Raw genomic sequence first — 15,523 nt, forward strand, 5'->3', positions numbered from 1 at the left:
AAGTAATCCTAGAGTCACAGAGCTGCAGGGGGTTTCATTTAATCCCCTAATGATAGCGGAGGGAAACGCGGCGTCCTGCCAGTCACACGAGAGAGCTTTACCTCCACGTGACGCTTCGTACAAGAGCGGCGAGGTAATTGTGACGGCTGGAGTCGCTGCAGGACAGAGACGTGTCAATATCGGGTGATGCTCGTGGACAAAAAAACACGGACGCTGCTGTCAACACTGGACAGTACGGACGACAGGAGATAATATTCTGTGTCCTTCCCCTCGAGCCTAATCTGAAACTCTAGACGTTCACAAACCTCAGGAATATCATGATATGTATAGAAAGCTCGGTTTAAAATAAAAACAAGACGTTTTTGGGCACAAAAATCACTCTCAGTTGCTTGTAGATTAAATAAAAACAACAAAAAAGTGTATACAAGTGAACCCGGAGATAATCTTGATTATAATATTTGATATTGCAGGTTCTGTGAGGTATTGTACATAGTATATAGTACTGTATATGCTGTATACAATGACTGACTGAGTATTTAAAGGTGCCATATGTAAGAATTTGGCCAAAAACGGTTACTACATTCAAATTCAAAATACAGAGGTCTTTTAGGTCTCGTTTTCTGACGTAACTGGTAACCCGTGGTTGCTCGGCAGCTGAGACTCTACTGCCTGCAGTGATTGGTAGACGGCGGTAGGTGGCGCCACATGCAAAAACATGATTTCAAAACATAAACATGATTTGCAGTCTGCAAAATATATTTTTTTAATGCGAATATTTTGTCTGTACTGTTGTTGTTGGTGAGTTCAGTTTGTTATATGAACATTATTCCTGAGTCTCTGTGACATATTAGGAGGATTTTATGGTCAGTCGCTTTAGATTTATTACATAATGCACCTTTAACGAGTCGTCACGAGAGCAAACGGCACGTCTTGTTTTATTCAAACCAAACTCAAAGAGCACAACATTGGGCAGCATTAATAAATAATATGTGTGGTTTTAAAATAAGAGGCGGCTTCACGGCGAGACAAGTAGACAGTAAAAGAGAACTTATAAATAATGGTCAGGAGGCTCTTTGTTGTGTCTCTTGTCACGTGGTCACGGTTCATGGACGGATGATCCACTTCATTTGGCTCTTTGATGTCAAGTCTGTAAGAGAAGCAAAACAACAATAGACTTAGTTACTAACAACAATAACTGAAAATGTAATTAAAGCATATGAATCTCAGTAAAAATGTACTATTACTGTACGAAGCGTCCAAGATGGATGCACGACTGAAACCCTGCTTTTGATCGGATGATGTTGCTATAGTAACAGCCACTTTTACCCTTTTCTGAATTAATTGACATTATTCAACCTCTTCAAAAGTGGCCGTAGAATATATATTTTTGAATTCTCCGCCCATTTATAAGTGCTTCATAATTGCGATCCGGTTATTTTCACCGCATTTGACGAAAAACAAATTGTTCTTTTGAGTGAAAATTGAAGAAAATAACAGAGATTGTTTTACCTCTGTGGTTCATTCGATTCCAGGAAAAGGGAAATTGATTCTTTACTGAACACAGGAATTAGCCTAGAGCTAACAGGCCGCATGCTAACAGGCCGCATGCTAACAGGCCGCTTGCTAACAGGCCGCTTGCTAACAGGCCAGTTTGTTTTGTTGTTTTGTTTTACAGGAGCACACAGAGGTGGAAAAAGTAATGAAATATTCTACTCAAGTACCTAGGTTTTAATAAAAAATGTTATTTAAGTACAAGTAAAAGTACTCATCTAAAAATGGACTCAAGTTAAAATAATTTTAAAAAACTAGCTTGTTTAAACATTTTTTTTTTTTGGGAAAACTTACTTAAAATGACACATTTTAACCCCAAAAAGTACAAGTACACAAAAATCCTACTCAGTGGTACAAATAATCTTTTAAGGGTCATCTTGTGTTTGCACCTCTGCCCTCTATGAGGCAAAAAACCCTGCATGTGACTATAATGAATATTTAATGTGCTGTTACACTCTTAGAAATAAAAGTGCTAAGCAGAACCATATAAGGTTCTTCGGCTTGTCCTCATAGGAGAACCCTTTTTGGCTCCAGGTAGAAACTTTGTATAAAAGTTCCACCTGAAACCCTTTTGGAGGGTTCCACCAAGAACCCTTTTAAAACCCTTTATTCAGGAAAGGGCTTTTTAAAGGGTTCTCTGGATCAAAATGGTTCTTACTGGAACCATTAGTGTTACCAAAAACCCTTTTCAGAACCAAATGGTTCCAGGTAGAACCTCAGCCCCAAGTAGAAGAACCCTTTTGGAACCCTTATTTCTAAGAGTGTACAGTTGAAGCAGTCACTTTTATTCTCATTGCATCTGTTTTGTTTATCTCTTGTTTATAACGTGTGCACATAGAGGCAACTACCCTTTTGTTGTGTGCTTATTTATGTAACGACAATAGATTTATTATCTTCGTTGTGTGTTTGTTTATTACTTTGTTTGTCCTTTTAAATATGTTTGAGTGCAGAGCAGACGCAGAGCGTGGTAGTGACCACCACATGAATGAATGAATGAATGAATGAATGAATGTTGTTTACAGTGTTTTCACGGCTGCACTCGGGCATCAATGTCACACACAGATCTGCATAAATGAGGATCTTCCTCTTTAGGACCAGGTTTTAGTCCCCATGAGGACTACTGGTCCTGACAAGGTCAGTGTTTATGAAAACAAAAAAGACACTCACACTTTAACACACATACACTGGTCTTTTTTGTCTTGTCATTTAACGCTGATGTAGTGGCGCCACCATCTGGAAAAACAAGTACATTACACCACTTATGCACCTCTGCTCTGCCACTTTATTTAGTTTGTGATGCCATCTTGAAATAATGAAATGTCCTCCTGTTCCATTTGTCTGAATAAGTAGATTTTTTAAAATGAAGAAATATTTCTACAGTCGTGTAAAACTTTTCCAAACAAAAATTACTTTGTTTTTTTACCAAATTTCACTGAGTTTTTAATTGTTTAATTATATTATTGTCTTCATTTTGGTTGTTTTAAATTGCCTGTGCTTAAACAGCAAATATGACACAGCATTTCTTTACTCCTCAGGCTTTAGAAAACACTGCAGGACAGGGAGTGGGGGGTGTTTTTTCTTTCCTCGAGTGGGGGATGGTGAACAAAGTCAGGAGATGTCAGAGGAGAAGTTTGTTCAGACCAGGCTGTTTCTCTAAACCTGGGATTCAGTCTCTTTGGTTAATAAATGAGAAGAAACTAAAGGTTATAGATGATCACCTACCAAAATAATTGTTTGTTAACAACAGTTGAGACTTTATGTGTAGTTTAAATGGAACTAAACACAAAAATACAGAAAATCAACAACTTAATAATTACCTAAATACTCAAAAACAGTTGAAATGTGTAGTTTAAATAATAATAAACACAAAAATACAGGGCTGGAAAGAAAATCAAGAACTGCATTATTATCAAAATCATGTTTCCAAGTTAAAAAAATAGTTGATCTGTGTCGTTTAGATAATAATAAATACATAACACTGGTCTGGATAGAAAATCAATAAACATTAATAAATATTTATCAAAAAAATTGACTGTTAAAAACAGTTATGTGTAGTTTAAATGGAACTAAACACAAATGTACAGGTTTGGGAAGAAAATCAACACTTTTTTTTACGTTTAAATTGGAAATAGGGAACATTTATGATCAACTTCTATGATAAACCATGATTCTATAATCACAGTAATCCCTGATATAAGACGTTTGGTGTAAAAAGTTCAATCTTTCTTTTATATATATTATATTATCTCTTATGCAACTTTAAAAGTCAATAGTTTTCCAACTCAAACTTCCCATCTTTCAACTGAAGAAAAACCCCCACCTTATTTTTAGCCTACGTGTCGATCTGCACGTTCATCATCCTTCCCCACCTTCATCATCATCATCATCATCATCATCATGTCACTTTTCTCCCGATTCTTGAGCAACTTCAAATGTGTTTTTTGTGATTACACATGACATTATCAATAAAACCAACAAATATCGATCATTTTTCGATCATTTTGATGAATTAATACTTGTTGTTGTGCAGAGGTTTAAAGTTATTGGTGGGGGTCAGACATCAGGCTCTTGTTTAAGGGGGGGTTTGAGCTTCGTCTCATCAAAGACAAACGTAAAAATGTTACCAGGCAGGGTTCAGCTGTGTGGACGTGTGCTGCAATCTGATTGGGCGATAAAAGAAGTGGGCGGGGCGATGTGTTTTTGGGTATTTATTGCTTTGTCCCTTTGTTGCAGACACTGACTTCCAGCTGGTCTGGCACACAGGTCCTACTGCCGGAGGACACCACAGCACTTTCTTTTCTTTTTATAAATGCTTTTTTAAAATATTCATCTCCCTTTTTTTGTTTGAAGATGTCTTCTTTTTCTGTCGATAATTCCCTGGATGGCAGCTTCCCTCCGTCTCCAGCTGAGGACCGGGGCTCGAAGCGCCTGTCCTGGGGCAGCCTGCTGCAGAGGCTCACTGAGCTGAAGGGGATCAATCAGAGGGTCGAGGCAGAGCAGTGCTGCAGGAGCGAATCTGGTGAGTGTCATCTGCTTTTGTCTGGTTCCAACTGGGCCCCCACCACCCATTGTCTTCAAAGTGTGGTCTTCTTCATGCAAATGATGCTCTTTCTTTGTTGGAACTTTGTTTACCTGCACGTAAAGGACAAAGGAGATGTGTGTGTGTGTGTGTGGGGGGGGGGGGGTTGGAGATTGTGATGACCAGCTGTTATGTTTTAATCAGTAGAACTATTAAAATGTAAAGTTTAAAGGAGAGTTCAGAGTTCCGGCATCTTCTACAGATTCATTGCAGCAGCTCTGTAGAAGCTGGAACAATCTATCTGAGGACATTAGAAACCTCCATGCACCTTTAATTGTTCTGTTCATGTAAAAAAGTGACTTGTCCCTGCAGCCAGGGCCGTTTCTAGCTGTTTGGGGGCCCTATGCGAGATACTATTTAGGGGCCCCTATTTTTTTTTCAAACTCGAGGTAGAGATTCCTAACTTTATCATATATTCTGTGATGATGCAGCAGGTAACAAGGTAGCATAACAAGGTAGCATAACAAGGTGGCATAATATAAAACAGTTTTAACCCACGATTCAAAAACAGTAAAAAATAAATAACTAAACTTACTTCTAAATAAATATAATGGATTATAATGGGATTTTTACCTGATTACCCAACGAACACTTACATGCTTTGCAAATATATGCATAATGAATGCATGCAATACATGCAAATAAAGACAGGTACTTTTAATTCTCAAAAATATAATAAAATATGAGTCTGAACTTGCAGCTTGGGGGCCCCCTGGTGGCTGCGGGGGCCCTATGCAGCTGCATAGTCCGCATATAGCAAGAAACGGCTCTGCCTGCAGCACAAATTAAGACTGTCATTCTTTTGTTTCAGGCTCTCTCGCAGACATGTCCCTGGAGTATGACAGCAGCTTCTTCTGTCATCCACTGGAGGAGACCTTGGCGACAAAAGTCAGAGAAACCATCACGCAAAGTCTGGCCGACGCTCCCCGCATCCTGCTCTGCTCCAAACTCCTGTTACCCGACCGTCTTCTGCACAGCTTGAGTCAGGAGCTGCTCCACCTGGCTGCATGTGAGCCCTGTGGCCTCAGGGGAGCCCTCATTGACCTGTGTGTGGACAGGGGGGATCAGGGCTCCCTATGCACCATTGACCAAATCGCAGTAGATGCCTCCCTGGTGCCGACCTTCCACGTGACTCTGGTGCTGCGGCTCGAGGCCGGCGGGTTGTGGCCAAAGGTTCAGAAGCTCTTCAAGTCGGGAGGGAGTCGGTCCAGGGGGGCGGCTGGAACCTCTCCGAGGCAGCGGAACACTCTGAGGCTGAGCACGAGCTTCAGGGCCATCAAGAAGAAACTGTATTGTTCAGGGGAGCTGCTGATCGAGGAGTGCTGTTGACCACACACAGCTTCTCCCTTTCTGCATAAACTGAACTAAGCTCATGTTGAGCATGAAGAAAAGCAACAGAAATTGAATTTGTGAATACCACATTTGTCATGGCTGCTACTCAACCTGGTTACAGGTGACTCAACGGTGGAGGCTCGTGCATGAACGCGGCTTACGGTTATTTTCCTGTGAATTGTGAGTCACACACTCTCCAGGGAACGGCTTGTGTATTTGATAATCAAATACTATTATGACCTGAAACTTGTTTTGTACCTTGAACAACTTGAAGAACGCAAATAAATTATTTTCTACTACATTTTGTCACGATTTCACATCTGTGCACGATATCCACATTGCTATTACACAAGATGCTAACATGTTGCACACACTAATTATATCATATATATACTGTTTAAAACTGCTTTTTATATAGTATCCAAAACAGAACTATATCACTGGCCATTTAACAAATGAAACATCAATACTTTGCGACTTCATAAAAACTGCAGTATGGATTTGAGACAGAAAGAGTGTGTGTGGTTAAAAAGAAAAACAATACACCCATTAATCATTGGACAAATTTAATTTTAAAAGAAAACTTTTTGTACAATAGTCTTGTATTAATTTAATAAATATGGTTTACTTTTAATTGTGCAATTATTCTCAATACTCATCCGACAGACTACGAGCAAATCCACATAACATCGTCTTTATATGATATTAACTTCAATAAACCCTGCACTGTTAAAAGTAAAATGAATATTTACATAGGTAAGAACTATAAAAATTACGCACTTTCCTTGCGAGCGGCTCAGACGTACATCTATGAGAAGGCCGTGAGGTTTTCTCAAAAATGTTTTACGGAACAAACGAAACAAAACAAACAAGAAAAACAAAGATCGGGACAGAAAGAGAGAAAGCTTAACGTAGCAGCTTTGTAACCGTTCAAATAAGCTCTGTACTTTCCCACCGTGATGCCCACACGTGGCCTCTCGCCATCCTGAAGACACTAGAGTAAGAAAAAATGTCAGCGGTCAACTCAAAGCTTCTCAGAGTTCTACAGGAAGTCAGTCTACATGGATGTGCAGAAAGGTTCCCTGATGAGGTCTGTCGCCCACTGCACATAAGGCATTTTTGATTCTCTTGGTTTTTAACTCCCAATTCGCGTGGGCTCCGGCCGATTTCTTCTAATCAGATTCAAGTAGTGAGGAACCTGAGGAGAGCAAAAGAAGAAATACATTTAAATAAATAATCCATACCACAAACCACCTTTACTCAACTTTGACATTGATCGTTGGGACTTGTGCAACGCTGCGTATCAGTGGAGCAGCTACAAACATAAATACGACACACGTGCGATTTTCAATATTTAAGCGACTTAACAAGTAAAATGATCAGCTATTTTTTTTTTTTTTTAGGTTTTTAACTATATACATCGTCTTTTCAGAGGATATATGCTTCTTTTTTGTGACTTGACCCCAGGTCAATATTGGCAATCCATCCGTAGTGACCCATCCGTCACCTCTATTGATGCCGTTTTATTGGTCAAAGTTCCAACATCACATGTTAATGCAGCTGTGCTAGCAGGTGCTGCTTTAAACGCTCTTCTGGGTGCAGTAAAAGGCATGTGGGGAAACTGTGACATCTAATAAAGCACATATATTAAAGTAAAGTCACAATCTGGAAGGTTGAACAGATGCATCTTTGTCCAGCTTACCCATGTATGTGCAAGTGGTTTCTAGCCGTCCACGATGACCTGAATCTCAGATAGTCTGGAACAGCTGGGCGTTCCCATTCTTTGAGCCCTTTGGTACAACTCAGAATCCCCGAAGTACCGAGCGCGATACAGTAAGCCTTCCTCTGGAAACACAAGCGGAGAGAGCAAGTCAGCACGTCACCTAACCAATATTATTATGATTCATTACTGTACGAGGCCTTCCTGCACATCTCCCCCTTCTTTTCCCTCAAATATGCTTTTTTCCCCCACGTTTCCATTTGTTCCATTTCTTCTGCTAATGAGCAATACCAAGAATACAAAGCATATAAATGGGACGCATTGAGCAGCTACAAAATCTGGATGTATTGTGGTCTACAAATCGCCGTTCAGAAAGAAAACCTGGCAGATCCATCAATAAATAAACTAGCGTGAATAGTAAAAACTTACTCTGCTGCTTCTCTTTCCAACAGTTGTTTCTGAGGTTGGAGATATAATCTTCTTCTACGCTCCTCTCGACATTCTTCAGATTATTCTCCGTAAATTCTTGGCTGAAATGTTCCCCCACGTAGAAAGGAACCTTCAGATAGGATGTATGCCTTTTGTGGATATGTCCAGCTGAACTGAAGCATAAAAAAGACACAGAAACAGAGTGAGACGGATGTAAACACAAGCGCACACACACAGAGAGAGAGAGAGAGAGCAGTCGGAGTGTTTGAAACACGTACGGCCGGTAGCTGAGGCTGTAGGGAGGTTGAGTGACCATCATCTGGCTTAGAGCAGACACAATGATGAGGATTAAGATGGGCATCAACTGGACAAAGAGAGCCAGACCTCCCTGTACAGAGAGAAAAGAAGGTTAGTGTTGAGGTCAGACAAAACATTAGCCGGAATGACATTTAAAGCCAAGTTCACACTGCACGGATCAATGAGACACGGAGTGACCCGGAGTCTCACTACATGAACTTTCACCATTAGTTTGCCTCATCGGAAAAACACATGGAAAGGAAAATAATGCTTAACTTTGTGGTTTAACGTCTATTGGTTGCCTGCCAAGCTTCTACTGAAGCAGTGCTGCGTCTGTGACATGTTGGGGCATCTCTTTAAAATCATTTCACACTTAATAACTGCCAATCACGCGCTAATTATGGGGAATTAGTTACATCTTGCAAAACCCTTCATGGAAAATAAGGCTGCAAATCACACAGTGTGAACTTGGCTCAAGTTAAACTGAAGCATTTAACACTGCAGCAGGACTTGCATCTCTCTGTTGTTCTCGTCGTTCTTGCCGGTTGTGATGTGCAAAGTGCATTCTTCCATTTCTGTAAACATGTACGTTACCTGAAAAGTAAGAAAAACAACAACAACACGCATGAAAAGATAATGCATCACTCGACAATGGTGTGACTTAAAGTCACGCAAAATCAACACCTAAGAAAACACAGTGTAATCAGTCACTGTGGCCGATTGCACAATGTTAAACAAAGTCTTGTTCAGATCTGTCATGTGTGATCTGATCATGAGTGGACAGCTACAGATACAGGAGATAAACAAACACAAGGATGAAGGAACACCATGCTCTGAGCATGCACATGTGTCCTGAGACACACTGGAGGACTGCCGATGCCTCGGTGGACGTCCTCTGACCCACTTCAATTTCACAAATTAAAACTATTTAAAAACATCTGACATCAAACGAGTCCGTGCAGTCCGAGTTGGCTTAAAGAGCATGTTTATTCGCATGTAGAGCAGGTCAGTGGCATCTTGTCACGAGTGGTTACTTGAGACATATGTAGAGACGCACTCAAGTGACGTACTTGGAGCTGTCAACTTGAGATCCGATCTCTAGAAGGTGGAGTTTGGGCCTGGTCAAGCAAACGGTGTACACTGATAAGCCACGACAAAACAGGTTACTACTTTCAAGGTTAGGGATGTCCTGATCCTAATCTCAACTGGATTAGACACGATCTGGGCATTTTAAAAAACTGCACAATTGGCCCCATCATTTAAAGCAGCTGCAGAGCTCTCCACAAAAACTCTCATGTAGCTCAGTTGTAGACTGTAGCAGGACGTTGTTTGCGGGACACTCGCTGTGGAATTAATTTCATATTACCCGCGTTTACTATCGTGCTTGCAACGAGGGGACGTCACGGTAACTCAAGTTTTGCAACGACGAAACCACACGTCGGTGTCAGTTCTATACAATATAAATGGAACCGCTCGGGTATCAAACCACCTGTGGAAGCAAATTACCTCCCCATTTAGGTGGCAGATGAAACCACATGTTGTACACAAACAAAGCCCACTGGTTTAGCTGACAGAGAAATTATCCACACCCCGCCCCTTCTCTCTCTCTCACCCAGCAGCAGTACAGTATGACAGGAATCTTTTCTACTTTCTAAGCTTCAGTCAGGAATTTTATTTATTTTACTGGGGATTGGAGATTAAATCGGCTGACTGGGACATTCCTATTTAATGTAGTGGCCTATCAGTGTGTTTTTGACTTTGCGACATTACAGACTAAGAATTAACCCCCAATAAATCAAGGTAAGGACATACACTAAACAAACTTTCAATATGTTTTGGTCAGGAAAGCTTAGAAAGGGCTTGTTGAAAAGGGAGAGTGAAGCCTGAACAGTCACAGCACAGACAGCTCTCTCTCTCTCATAGATAAACCAGAGAACAGTAAATGATATAGGCTGAGTTCAACCAAGGCTTCAACACTATGCAGTAATGGCAACAACAGCTGTTGATGGCTAGCTGGTGGCTTTGAGGCTAACTCGGATATCAAACGGGATACTCAGTATGGACGGGCCATATGCCTAAATTACAGGTAAAGCCTCGACTTACTTGACGGGAAGCCTCCACCGAAGAACATGTTGAAAAGGTCTTCAGGTGAAATGTCTGCCTCGAAATCACGATGGTGTCTGGTCGGGTGTGACCGCTCCTCTCCGTAGTGGTCGTACTGCCTTCGCTTTTCAGCGTTACTCAGAACCGCATAGGCATTACCAATAGCTGAATGACACACAAAGACAAAGCAGTGCATAAGACATATTTACTGTGTTGTTCATAAAAAGCAGCAGAGTTAGACCTTTTAATGTACCTTTAAAGGCCTCTGTGGCTCCGGGTGCGTGATTTTTATCCGGGTGAAATTTCAAAGCCAGCTTCCTGTAAGCCTTTTTAAGCTCCTCATCAGAGGCCGTCTTTTCAACTGCCAGAGTTTGGTAATAATCTTTACAGCTTTTGATTCTGCAGTGTAAAAAAAAAAAAAGAAGGTGATTAGCAGGTTGTGGCAAAACAACAACAAACGTATTAAATTATTAGTGCCGAAACAGAGACTTAACAATGTATGACACTAACCTAACCGTGTAATAGGTTTCCTAAATTTTTAGATTATATCATATCTATTTTAATACAACAGAACAGATATTTGCACTGACTTCCTGACAGCCTCCAGTTGCTCTGCGGTGTAGGGTTTGGCCGATTCTGTCGCTGCCCGTGTGGACATATCAGCCTCCTCTCCGTGGCTGCGGTGCCTCATTGTGGGCCCGTCACCGTTCATAGAAGCGCCATTCTCCTCTGGAGGCTTTCCATTCTGGGCTAATGACTCCAATAAGTCTGGAAACAAAGCAGAGCCATGCTATTAATCAGAGATGATAACTGAGTCGGTTCACTCTCTAGAGGTCATTAATGGCAGAATCAGATGCTGTCATATACCTGGAACATTAACTGATAAATCACTGATGGATTTGGGAGATTTTCTGGCCTTTTTAGTGGTCCAGAAAATCAAGACTGAATTGCGTGTGTATTTCACCACATAAATTAGAGATGCGGGGAGGAAGAACAGACTGATAAATCAGAGAATACGAACATCAGATGGAGTGATGTGAAAAGAGAAGTAGATGGATGAAAATTTTCATCTGGGGGCTTATTTGTTAACAAAAAGAATAAAATGGGAAATAAATGTATGCATTTTCTAACTGAAATTAGTCAGTTTGTAATGTTTGAATTGCATCAAAAGTGCTTGCTTTCTATCTATAATGTAGGCCTACATTATTTTTGATTTGACATGAGAAAATATGATAATAGAGAGCTTAAAATAAAAACCCCCCAAAAAAACAAAATACTCCTACAACAATACTGCATTTTAAATCAAAATAACAAACTGAATTCATCTTTTTATACCCAAATTTGAGCGGGCTCACTGGGCTTCTCTTAGAAGTCAGAAATGAATCAAGCATAATATTCAACCACTAAAATGCATTTTACACTTAAGTAAATAACTATAATGTGACATCTTAATCTAGAAATTATGATATGCTTTACTATTGTTTCTGTTATTTGTAGAAAAGGTAATTCCATGGATAACAAAACGAATTATATTATAATATAGCATTAATAATTTAATTTCGGTTAAAGAGCTGCTACACACTGTTGTATAAACCATTACAGAACCATCAAAACATATTACTTAGGTAATTACATGGCTATTAGCTTCAGTTCAATATTCACTATCACAGAATTAAAAACACTCGAATGCAAACGACATTTAATGCATGTCGAGCATTTTAAATAGGTGCAAACGATAGTATGTTAAAATAGAACTATTTCGCTAATTGTGAATTCGATTTTAAAACGAATACTTGTGCAGCCCCTCACTACACTGCCCTAACTGGAAATGCTACATTTCGAGCTAACTGTTAGCTGACAGCTGTAAACAGTGTAGCCACTAGAGAGGACGTTAATTGCCTAAATGTGACTTACATGAACACAAACATCGATTTGTGCGAGTAAGTAAATAAGACACATTTGTGCGAGAAAGTGTTGCCAAGTGTAAACAACAATACAAATGCCGATGTTGGCTAGGAGCAAGTGGCGTAACGCTAAGGTGGCTAAGCTAACGCCAGCTGATTCGGTTTCACGGCGATGGCCCACCGTCAGACACATAACCACACCCGAAACAGGCGTTTATTCGACGTACTTTTGGCTCGACCCGTCGGAAACAGGCGCTGGGCCTTCTCCAGAAACTTCCTGGCTTTGTCTGGCTGATTGCCGCTGATCGCATTTAGGGCTATTTTGATGCAGCGCTCCGCTTCGTCCTTGTTTGAGTCCATCGCGACACAAGCGGAAATGTTTACTTGCCTCGGGACGGGACGCACGGAAATGACGTGATAAAACACAGGCTCGTGAATTACGCGTCATCACACTCGAGTCGAAAGTAACCTTCGTGAGACATTTATTTTTCAAAGTATGTTTTGTTTGCTTATGTGTCACAAGCGGAACCTTTTCTAAGGTCAAAATGGCGCCGGCGTGTTTATGCAGCAGGTCAGTCTTTATTCAACGCAATTTGTTTTGTTATTTTGGGAAAACATACCGGTTGTTTTCAACTAGTGGTACTAGTTTAGCTGACAGGAAATCACTAGCAAAGAAACGCTGGAGAAAAAGTCATGGTATTGATCTGTCGATGGAGGACAGGCTGGCTGATGAGGTCACTCCTCTGTGGAGGCTGAGCTATGATGAGCAACTTGAGCTCAAGCAAAATCACCAGCTCCAGGTTCTGTCTCAGCTCTCTGGGTATCTCTCAGGTGACCTCCACTCACAGTCCTCATCACCTGTGAGCAGTAAACCCAGCTTCCCTGTCCTGCCTATACTGCCCTCTCCAGTCAGGGATGGCTACCGCAACAAGTCTAATTTTTCTGTCAATAGAGGAGTGGATGGAAATGCAAAGACGGTGGGATTCTACGTGGGCACGGGCAGGCAGAGGAACATCGTCTGCGTCAACGGGGACCACCTTCTCAACATCCCCGAGAAGCACAAACTGGTCGCCAGATGCTACCAGGACTTCATGCACCTCTCCTCCCTAGAGCCGTGCCTGCTCTTTCACACTGGAGGTCACTGGAGAGAGATCACAGTGAGGAGCAACACTGAGGGTCACACCATGGCCATAGTGTACTTCCATCCACAGACACTCACCCCAGACCAGGTGGCAGTCCATAAGGCTGACCTGGTGGATTACTTCACAAAGGGTCATGGATCAGTGTGTCAGCTGGACTCGCTGTTCTTCCAGGAGACGAACAAGACCCACTGCACTCATGAGGAATCCCCCTATCAGCTCCTACATGGTCAGCCACACATGTATGAGGAGGTAATGGGCAGACAATAATATATATATTTGATAATAGTCAGGTATAGTCATAATGTCAGGTTCTTAAATGTGAATGTGTTCTGGTTTCTTTGCTCCGTATAACAAAGAAATCATTAAAACTGAATCATTTTGACATTTGAGAACATCATGTGTGGATAACTATGTATTCGAGAATACGTGCGGATGCCAAAGCTGTCGTGCGGTGTGGTTTGCGACGTCGCCGATGTCGCTTGAAAAACACTGTAAATACAGACCTTTAACCATTGACTCAGGATGGTTAACTGCAGTCACAGTTGTTATCCATCTCGATGTCATTTACCTGGCTTAAATTTTACTGCGAAGGGGGTGATTACTTAATCACAGCGGTTGTAAAATGTGCAACACGTGCAGAAATGACCTGGAAACTGAGATAGAGATAGACTTTTGCAACACTGGAAGTATTGGGAACTTCCAAGACTAACTGGAGCAGTGGTTGTGGTTATGAGATTGTGGATGTACACTACGGTTCAAAAGTTTGGGGTCATTTATACAATTTTTCCATGTTTTCCATTAAAAGTCACACTTTTATTCATCAAAAAAGTTGCAAAATGAATAGAATGAATATGTTTTGAAATCATGTTTTGGCATGTGGCGCCACCTACCGCCGTCTACCAATCATTGCATTCAGTAGAGTCTCCGCTGCCGAGCAACCACGGGTTGCCAGTTACGTCAGAAAACAGAACCTAAAAGACCTCGGTATTTTGAATTTGAATGTAGTAACCGTTTTTGGCCACATTCTTACATATGGCACCTTTAATGTTACATTCATTGAAGAAAAGTGCTTTTCCTTCAAAAATAAGGACATTTCTAAGTGACCCTAAACATTTGAATGGTATCATCATAAATTCTGTGTCTACAGTTTAGTTTTACCCATACTGTTGTTCTGTCATTTACAGGTTCTGGGTTTCAAGTTCCGCATCTCTGCGGACGCCTTCTTCCAGGTGAACCAAGCAGCTGCTGAGGTGCTGTATGGCACAGTGAGAGACCTGTGCGCCCCAAACACCGGGGAAGGTGGCGGACGAGCAAAAGTTGGCGGTACTCTTCTCGATGTGTGCTGTGGGACCGGCGCCATCGGCATTACCGTGTCCCCCCGAGTGGACAGAATCGTCGGCATAGAGCTCATAGAACAAGCTGTGGAAGACGCGCGACACAACGCGGCTTTCAATAATGTACTGAATTGCGAGTTTTTCCCCGGGAAGGCCGAGGTGGTGCTGCCTGGCCTCATGTCTCAGTTGAGCCCCACAGACGGAGGCCTCGCGGCTGTGGTCAACCCTGCTCGGGCCGGCCTGCACTACCGAGTGGTCCGAGCTTTACGGAACCAGCCTTGTATCCGCCGGCTGGTCTATGTTTCCTGTAAGCCAGACGGAGAGGCTATGAGGAACTTTAAGGAGCTGTGCTGTGCACCGGACATGCAGAAAAAGCTCACAGGAGACGCGTTCACTCCGACTCTGGCTGTGCCCGTGGACATGTTTCCACACACTCCTCACTGTGATCTGGTGCTGCTCTTTGAGAGGTAGCAGATGGGGAGGGCTTTAAAGGTCCAGTGTGTAGCATTTTGGACGGTCCTACTGTTTGTGTAAGTGTATATTTTGATTTAAAATATAGCTATTTTGGCTTTTGTGGCTTAAGAATAAGCCTTTGTTTTAATCCACTTAAGGTACGCGGCTTGCTTTATGAA

General features: G+C 41.6%; 4 protein-coding genes across 5 annotated transcripts in view; 3 read left to right on the forward strand and 1 right to left on the reverse strand.

The window, feature by feature from the left end:
- hif1an (hypoxia inducible factor 1 subunit alpha inhibitor) overlaps positions 1-15,523 on the forward strand; it is a 265,779-nt gene that overhangs the window by 193,530 nt on the left and 56,726 nt on the right. The window lies entirely within an intron of this gene.
- LOC310933862 (DNA damage-inducible transcript 4 protein-like) lies at positions 50-5,959 on the forward strand (the record flags this gene model as incomplete). Its single annotated transcript, XM_083897433.1, has 3 exons — positions 50-133; positions 4,402-4,570; positions 5,442-5,959. 3 exons carry the CDS (start codon positions 50-52, stop codon positions 5,957-5,959), a joined length of 771 nt encoding a protein of 256 aa, XP_083753559.1.
- Positions 6,518-12,775, reverse strand: dnajb12a (DnaJ heat shock protein family (Hsp40) member B12a; the record flags this gene model as incomplete). Of its 2 annotated transcripts, none has more annotated exons than XM_083897337.1 (9): positions 6,518-7,160; positions 7,665-7,807; positions 8,112-8,284; positions 8,390-8,499; positions 8,923-9,002; positions 10,512-10,676; positions 10,765-10,910; positions 11,102-11,279; positions 12,643-12,775. In XM_083897337.1, 8 exons carry the CDS (start codon positions 12,773-12,775, stop codon positions 7,686-7,688), a joined length of 1,107 nt encoding a protein of 368 aa, XP_083753463.1. In that variant the 3' UTR covers positions 6,518-7,160; positions 7,665-7,685. The 2 variants fall into 2 exon arrangements, with proteins under 2 accessions (XP_083753463.1, XP_083753464.1); XM_083897338.1 differs by having other exon boundaries at positions 8,390-8,495; positions 8,919-9,002.
- trmt2b (tRNA methyltransferase 2 homolog B) lies at positions 12,961-15,362 on the forward strand (the record flags this gene model as incomplete). The annotated part of the gene is made up of 3 exons (XM_083897434.1): positions 12,961-12,986; positions 13,053-13,806; positions 14,742-15,362. 3 exons carry the CDS (start codon positions 12,961-12,963, stop codon positions 15,360-15,362), a joined length of 1,401 nt encoding a protein of 466 aa, XP_083753560.1.

This window comes from Microchirus variegatus, assembly GCF_963457635.1.
Source record: "Microchirus variegatus genome assembly, chromosome: 11".
In the NCBI taxonomy this organism is placed as follows: domain Eukaryota; kingdom Metazoa; phylum Chordata; class Actinopteri; order Pleuronectiformes; family Soleidae; genus Microchirus; species Microchirus variegatus.